Below are 8,763 nucleotides of genomic sequence, written 5' to 3' on the forward strand. Positions count from 1 at the left end.
TTTCAATTATTTAAGCTTTTCTTCCCGTTTTGTTCTAGCTGCCACTCCAATTATATTGAAAGTGTCAGATTTCCTGGGGAGGTAAATATTTTTATATAGATGGGGCTAAGTTGTGAAATTTAAAAGGATTTGTACATTAGAATATTGTCCAAAAGTTTAGTAAGGATATCATCTGATGTGACCATCCATCAAGTACAGAAGTTGATTTTGAAATTGTTTATAAGGACAAATAAATGCACCTTAATATATTCTTAGAAAGAACAGAATATAATTATGATAGAACCAAGCTTCTTTGCCACATGATCCAATCATGACCTCAAAGCACTAGCTCAAGGTGATCAATGTAGTAAAGTAAACATCCTTTCATCTCATTAATACGCATTCAGGAAAGGAACATGTGTTGAAAAATATCAATTTGAGGTTTCAGCATAGATCAGAATATTGTCAAATGTCTTAGCTGTTCTTCACCACAGGGTGTTAAATTGAGAAATGTGGTTCCCTGTAGAGAAAGAGCTGTTGTCAAGTAAAAAATCGCGATGGCTTAACTGATCTGGGCATTATTAGAAATATTTTTATACCATTCTTTTTTAAATTGAAGGAACTCGTGACACACAAAATCTTGGGAAGCCCAAGAAAGGAGGAGCAAATAATAGGCACCGTGGTAAAGGGACAAATTGGTAATGAAAAATATGTGAGGATAAAAATCCAGCACACTTACAGAGATAGGTCATCTTATGATACCTTAGGAAAAATGTGTGATAGCTGCTTTCCAAAAGTAGTGGGAACAGAGTACTTATAAAATCGAATCTCTGGATTTCTAAAGTTATTTATTACAATGTATTAATTTTTGTTTGCTGTTTGAGTAACGTAAATTTGCATTAAGTGGTTTTGTTATGTACAGCCTCATTTACATTCATGTCAAATATGCTGAGAATTTGAACCTCTGCAAAATCTTTAGAAGAGAAGCCCCTTGACATTTGGGAATTCTAAAATTAAGTTTGCATCTGTGTAGAAAAATTAAAATCTATTGACTTAGTCTTAGACTTAAATCAACTGTCCAGGGTCACATTAAGGATGCACAAGCCTTGTTCCTCGCTTGAGCAGATCATCATTTATTGTCTTCAGTCTTGGGTGTGTTGAAAGTACTGAGGGGTCTACAAGTTAACCTAATTATTGTGTATAGATGGGTTGTTATTAATGTCAGATCGATGCCCATCTTTAGGTAAAGCTTTCTTAAAGATATCTTCGGGCTCCAAACCTGCCTTCCTACAAGACCTATAGATGTCCATGGTTTGTAGAGCTGATCCGTTGAGGACACATTCACCATCATCATCAGCTTCAATACAGCTGCACTCTTCATCGCAGCTGCAGATTGCATTGCACATACAGTCTTCATCACTGCATTCTTCATCAACTTTCCACTCCCCAAAGTGCCTCCATCGTTCACTGGACTCCATTGCTCCTTGCGTTCTCCACTCTCGTGACCACCACATGCTCGCTGTACCCCACTCTTCGTCGGACTGTGCCTCTTCAGGGGAGGCAGTAGAGAAGCTCCGTGAGTTGCTTTGGTTGGTCAGATTCAGAAATACACTGCAGGGTGAACTTTCAGTGGAGTGATCTTCTCCACATGATGGATCTGGAATTGAAGAACAAACAATTTAGAGGATGAGGGAAGTGGAGATCTGAGAGACTAAGTCCATATGTGTGTGTGTCTATATAAGCATATATATATAGACACACACATATATATATATAAATAAATATAGCTGAACACATACATATAGACACATAGAGTTAAATATATAGATGTAGAATCAATATCTATATAGATAGCTAAATCCATAGTTATAATTTATAGAAATGAGAAACCTAGAAAATCGAAAGGAGGCAGACTCCAGCCAGATCAGGAAAGGGAAAAGGCAGCTTGGGGGCAAAAACAAGATGAACATCAACTATTACAGAGTAAAACAATGCAGTGACACTGTCTTTACTGGGGCTCGGGAATCTGCCCCCCCTCACCCCACCCTCGGAAATAGTCTGATGGGGTCACTGACACCCTGGAGATGACAGGCCAGTCATGCAGTGCAGATAGTCATTGATGGATGCCGGAGAAAACTCCAAGTTCAGCTCCTTCAGTTTATGCAGAGAGTCACCTCTCACAGGCATGCTAAATAAAAAAAAAACACATTCCATGTACTCTTCTCTCCGAATCTGGACATTCTTTCATGGCAAGGACCTGTTTTACTTCTTTGCCTCCAGTCTGGAGGAAGTAATAGGGATGAGCTGCACAAGCCAAGTCCATCAACAAAGAGGTGTTTTCTGGAGAAACCTACCAGATGCCCTGAGCCTATGGCTGTGACTGAGACCCAAGGTAAGACAGTGGCGGATTGAAAAGAAGGTGTGCAGGCTGAGGTCAGCGTTTCCAGAATGTAATATATGTCATACAACTAAGCATATTTTTTTCAATTTGTGCAAGAACATAATCACTTACCAGGTTGCTAATTTATTTTACTGACTTTCTGCTATTTTGTGCATATTGAGTTACAACTTCTTGATTTCATGGTGCTCCTAGCTGGTTGAGTGGCAGGGGTGGCGCTGGGGGAAGTGACATACAGTCTTAGCAGCTGTACATATATAATGTCCAAGTAGCAGCCTCTTTCAGGAGGCCTGTGCTTTGAATCCCAGCTACCCCACTACACCACGTTGTGCGATTCTGGGAAAGTAACATTGTATTCTTCCACGTCAGTTCTCGTATCTTACTACGAGTGTCTTGGCGCAATTCATTTGTGCTCTTTAAAAGCATAAACCTTGTGACCAGGGCTAATGGAATTATGCAGCATGGGAGGACCCAACTATATGGCAAGGTTGAATAAATTATGCTGCAAAAAACAGGCAAATTATGCGACATAATGCTGCACTTTTTGCGATAGTCTTAACACATTCTTTTGGCATTTTCACTCATGTTAACACATCCTGGGCAAAGGTTTCGCCTCTTTAGGTGGGAGTAACTCGCGTGATCTGCTTCAGTGCAATTACAGAATGTGTAAAATTACGCAAGATTAGCCAGAATTACACGAGGAGTGTGCCCCAGCATTTAGCGCTATTTTCTTTGTGCAAAATGCAGCCCTGAGTCAGCTCTGGACCAGAGGATACAGTTTGCGTTAAGAATATAGCACTAAACTCTACAGAACCCAAACGGCAGCAGCCAGCAGTCACCATGCTCTGTTCCTGTGCTCCAGCAAGAGGCAGTTTTGCCCCCTATTATTCTGAATTATGCGAGCAGGCATAATTGCGTAATTTCTGCTATTTTCGTGCCACAAGAGCCATGCGAAATTGCCGAAATTACTCTGACTACTTCAGCGTAATTCAGATGTTACCCAGGCCCACTCATTAGTACCATTTTGACACCCAAACACAGAAATGAGCAAAAGAAAGGTGACCGGTCAACCTGTGCAGAGGCTTTCCACTGTGACGTGACATTTGTTGCTCTGTTTTTCGAAACTTTTGATCCATTTGAGCTAGAAACATGTTTTTTGTTTTTTTGCTGGAATCTGCATATTATGCAGCAGATGATGGCTTGTGTGGCAAAATCAGAAAATCTGGATTTATGCGGAAAATGCTGCATCCGCAAAATCTGCCAATGACTGAAGATTTCACAGCCAAGAAGTGAGTATGTGTCAATGACACATGAATAATGAATGTTTAAGAAATAAGCCGCCAGGACCCATTGTCTGGGTTGTTTTCAGAAAACTAGGCATTGCACTTTAGAGACTTTTAAACTTTCTTTTACCACATACCAGGATAGAATTCATCATAGTTCTTAGATGCATGAAGATTTGGTTCCAGCTCTTTTGATGTTGCTTCATATTTATTGTAGACTTATTTTCCACGAATGAGATTTCATTTTTGTGTTAGCTTGTGAAGAAGCCTTAAGTCTCTCTGCTTGTTATGAGAATGTAGCTAACATGTATTTTTGCAAATTTGTGGATTCTGCTACATAGTTGTTTAAGAAAACAGCACTGACCGTTATAACTTACATCAGCAGTTATCTAAGATGGGGTGGGGGCCTGGGCGAAAAATAATGAGTCGCGACAAAAAGCCGCAGTATGCCTCCAGCAAAGAGCCAAGTAAAAGCAGTTATCTGTAAACGTATCTATTTAGCAGCAACAGCGCTGACAGGTCTCGAGAGCACAATTCTTCCGTCGCAGCGCGAGGATCACACTGCTCTGACAGTGCTGCCTTCTGTCCCCACAGGGCCGCCATGGCTATTTACAGAGTCATCGTAGCACCCATGCAGTGAGCCAGTACAGAGTGTCAGTGGGAGCTGAGTTCACATTGGACTGACTGGAGACCCCCTAAGCTGCGCAGGAACCCACGCTGCGAACAGGCCTTCTGTGCGCATGCGTTCATTGATCAGCCAAACCTCCCCAAGAGACATCAACGGAAGACTTTGCTAGTCGGATCATCTTCATGGTGTTAAACCAACATTATGGTGGGGTACTTGGGCATGATGTCTGTGCAATTCTTGGTGAAGGATATGGCGGTAATTCAAGCCGCATGAAAATGGCACATCAAGTCCAAAAAGCAGTTTACTGCACACAGGGCGCAGAACAGTCTATCAGACTGAGCATAAGCCATCATGGACATTTTCCACTAGCCTTCCTCCCTTGTTCGGTACCCACAGGGCGCAGAACAGTCTATCAGACTGAGCATAAGCCATCATGGACATTTTCCACTAGCCTTCCTCCCTTGTTCGGTACCCAGGTGCCCCTCTGACTTGGCCCCGACACTTTAGGCTCGATAGCGTTTACAGTGTAACTAGACACATGGAAGTAGGTGATACGCCATTCTTTTATTGCTGGGAACTTTTGGAGAAGTTAGGCGTAAAATACCAGACTGTCGCTCACTCGCGCATTCCCTGACATAAACCGAAAACTTGCACTTTTTTTTTTTACCTCTTCTGCATTCTGTCTTTTCTAACAGGCTGTCATCCTTCTCTTCCCTTGGCCAGGATGCAGGGGTCGAGGATCCATATCCGGCATTCTTCCCCCAGGATGAGAAGAGCCGGTAGGTCTCCCAGACCTGGGGCTCTTCCGGGTCCGTCCCTGGTGCGCACTCGTCCGCGAGCTGCATGCACTGGTGCTTCCCGGAGCAGTACCACTTCAGCAGGCCGCAGGAGCAGTAACCCTTGCCCCAGAGGTCGGGCTCTCGGCAGCAGCAGTCCCAGGCACAGCAGTGGCCCTTCCTCTCGGTGGAGGAGGGCCCGTCTGCAGCAGGAGAGAGAGGCGCTGGCGATTCCTGCTGCTCCAGTGGTGTAAAACTCTCCTGCCCCGTGCCAAGATGTCCGCAGGACTCTACCACAGCACCGCGACCGATGCCAGAGTCCTGGGTCCCGAAAATACGGGTACTTCCCTCAACACTGACACGACGCTCCATGGAGCGAGGGCGATCCCACGCACGACTGACTCAGCAGAGAGATAAAAAGCCATGCAGCAAATGAGTGAATGTGGGGTAAAGCCAGGCCCAGTTCCTCTTATAGCCGAAGCTTAGCAATCAAAGGGCAGGCACCCGGGGGTGGGCCTGCGGCCCTCCCCCTACAGATATGCAAACTGGATTAGCCTTCCCAGATGTAAATTGAGGGTTCCCCGTGGGGGTGTGAGATCTTTCTAGACAGGTGGAGGCAGGGACAGCCGTTGTTCTGAACACGACTTTCCTGAGCTAGCGACCTACCCTGATCAGACAGGTTCAGCCCGAGCAGACTGGCGGACTGTCACTGGACACACCACACTTGTTTCACCTTTCACTCCAAATATTGATTCAGTTGTGCTGTAGTGGTGTGTTTGGCTTCTTTGCGGGGTTTCTGGCGGGGGATCTCATTTCAGTTTGTTGTTGGCTACGTTTTTTCGAGAAAGTGCCATGGAACTTTTCAGTTGGCTGGCTGCTTACCCAACCACATCAAATAGCCTTCCTTGTTTTTCTCTACACAAATTTACCAGTGTTTCCAGATTTAAATTGTGAGGGAAAAACAAGCCGTATTCAACGTTTTGCAGCGTGATACTGACTCAAATTTGAGCAATTACCAAGTTCTTCCAATTCTATAGGGTGACCAGGCGTCCCTGAATTGCCAGACAGTCCCGGTTTTTCCCCAGCTGTCCCGGCAGATTACAGGAAATTAAGCTCACGTCCCGGTTTTTAGAGAGGGTCGGCTGAAAACGGTGAAAGGTATCTTTTTATGTTTTGCAAGGCAGGGATAGTTAGCAGCTGTTATAAGAAAGCAATTTAATTAACAGGCAGGCTACTGGCTTCAAAAATGGCATTTTATGTATGTTCTTACAGCCTCTTCTCTAATTCTCTGCTTAGGAGCACTGTCATTCTGTACTCTGGGTTGAAGTAAGATTGCAGTCCTTCTTCCATTTTTGGGAAATGTCCCGGTTTTTGGCTTTAAAATTCTGGTCACCATACAATTCTGACCTGCGGAGAATGGAAAGGAGGTAATACCACAAGAGGGCTACCGGTAGGCTCCAGGCGGTATTAGCTTCCGGTATTGCCCTGCATCATGTGTGATTTATAAACTGAAGTATTACATCATATAGTACAAAAAACAAAAAAACATTTTGAAAATGTAGGGAAATATTCAATTACAGCTCACCACACAGTTAATTGCGCTGTGTTGTGATTTATGGAGCAAAAACGAGTGCTTTGTGTAACACAGTAACATGCTACCCTCCTACATGCGAAAACTGTGATATCGTGATTAACTGCTTTTTTTCTTCATTCAATGTTCATAGGACCTTAATAGCAACCATCTCGGGTATAGTTATGGGGTTACATTCTTATAGTGCTTTATACCCAGAAGAGGAGCCAAAACAGTTTGCAGACCTGTTGCATGTCACTTAGTTGGGCCTACTTGGTCGGACGTGCGTGTTTCATAGAAAATCCCATGTGGGATGTATTTCATTACATTGCTCCATGAGAAGAGCTGTACTCCTTGTGCTAAGTGCCTGCACCTCAGCGTGTCAGTGTGTAATGAAGTGAAAATGAGTGGCAGATGGAATGCCTAAGCTTATGAGGCACTGATGTGTTTGGTTGGATCAGGGAAGGTATGTAAGGTGGTTTGTTGTGTGCGATTGGCAGAGAATGCATACACCATCTACCTGCTAACTGTATATGTACTTATGCTTGGACTGATACGAAGGAGAGTGAGATAGCTGTCTATGTGCCTGTGCTTGCGATCCTCGGTGGGAGATATGGTTCCAGTTGCAGGGTGGTATGATCCTCGGTTCTGTGGCATTCATGCTCTTCTTTCCAAGACAAATGGTTGTTCCTCCTGGTTAGTGGGTAGTTACCTTCCTGAATTCAAGATGGTCTTGGATGTTTCTTCTCTTTGCCGCTTGGAGTTTCTTAATTTTGTTGCCTCCACAACAGATGAAGTTACACAGATATGCTCCTTCTTGTAGGTGACCGTCAGCTGAGGCACCAGTCTAGAGTGGATCTTAGCTGTTCTGTGAGGATCCTTTCAGTATTAATTGGCTGAAGGATGTACTCTTGTTGTGCATATACCTTGGAGCAATGAACAGTGCCTTGAAAGAGCATCTGGCCATTGGTAACCCGTACTGTGCTCAGAGAGCTGGTGATATGCGATCCGATCCCATAATTGAAAATGTAGGAGTTATCTTGTTGCAGTGGTTTGGAATTCTTTGTTGTCTTTAGTTTAGTAACAGTTGGAACCCAGGAAAGTGTATTTGCGTAGTCTAAATGAGATGCGACAAGGGCAATGGTGGGCTGAAGGTTCTGTGGAAAACCCAGGTGAAAACAATTATGTCAAAGAGCTTGCGTAGTGCAGAAAGCACTCTTAGTCACTTGATAAATTTGGCCTCCTGGGAAATGCTGGAGTCCATGACTACTCCTAGGTTTCATACTCCAGTCAGTGCTGCAGAAGGTGGTGATATTTTCTGGGGACTTTAGGGTGTAGCCTGGCAGTTCTTCCACTTAACACCCTTTATGCGTTCTGTTTCAGAAGAATAAATTGACTTGGTTATTTAGCATCTGCTGGTTAACAGATCAGACAGAGAGCAGGCGCGCAAAACCCATTGGACTCAAAGGGCTTCAGCCCCCCCCCTGTCGTGTGTGGCAGCCCGGGATGAGACAGATTCCCGGGCAAAAAGCAGCCGCACCCGAGCACTTCACAGGTCTTTAAAAGACCATTTGCATGTTAATGAGGCCTTGCTGTTGTTTCACCCCTTCTAAGAGCCTCTGCAGCTCCACTCTGCCTATTGCTTAAAGTTCAGCCCCCCCCGAAATTTTTGCTCAGCCCCCCCCCCCCGAAATTTGGCTCTAGTTGCGCCTCTGACAGAGAGTACCAGTCCTAAGGACCACAGTTTCTCTGTCTGGTTTTAGAGTGATCTGGGTGAGATCGGCATCATTTTGGATAAATTTTGAGGTATTGATAAGATCTGGTAGAGTGCTGACATTGGTACTGAAGAGAAGAGGGGAAATTACTAAACTTTGATGTACACCAACATTATTGCTAAAATGAGATAACGTAAATGGCAGATGTGAGATGACACTAAATGATTTAGAGAAATGGGAGGCACAGTCCATGAACATGTTGGGGAACTTTTTAAAAGAACTCCCAATTAGCACACAGAAAACTGTCACGCACACCCTGCCCACAAGCAAACAGGACCAAGGGAACACCTTCTGTGCCTGGGTCAGCAAAAAACGTATCTGAAGGCTGCAGACCCTTCACAACTCGGTGGCCAG

The 8,763-nt window shown here is 44.3% G+C and overlaps 1 protein-coding gene across 1 annotated transcript; it reads right to left on the minus strand.

The window, feature by feature from the left end:
* Window positions 1–274: 274 nt before the first annotated feature.
* On the minus strand, window positions 275–5,650 carry LOC146797503 (uncharacterized). The gene is made up of 2 exons (XM_085627563.1): window positions 4,956–5,650; window positions 275–1,636 (listed from the first exon to the last, which is right to left on the minus strand). The coding sequence occupies exons 1-2, from the start codon at window positions 5,434–5,436 to the stop codon at window positions 1,167–1,169; spliced, it is 951 nt and encodes a 316-aa protein (XP_085483689.1). The 5' UTR covers window positions 5,437–5,650; the 3' UTR covers window positions 275–1,166.
* Window positions 5,651–8,763: the final 3,113 nt, after the last annotated feature.

This window comes from Triturus cristatus, chromosome 9 (assembly GCF_964204655.1).
Source record: "Triturus cristatus chromosome 9, aTriCri1.1, whole genome shotgun sequence".
Classification (NCBI taxonomy): domain Eukaryota; kingdom Metazoa; phylum Chordata; class Amphibia; order Caudata; family Salamandridae; genus Triturus; species Triturus cristatus.

Excerpts from the sequence above, each read along its gene's own strand:
- LOC146797503 (XM_085627563.1), bottom strand. The coding sequence starts at position 5,436 with ATGGAGCGTCGTGTCAGTGTTGAGGGAAGTACCCGTATTTTCGGGACC. Across the intron at positions 1,637-4,955 it reads AAAGACAGAATGCAGAAGAG|ATCCATCATGTGGAGAAGAT; the intron begins GTAAAAAAAAAA and ends CTTCAATTCCAG.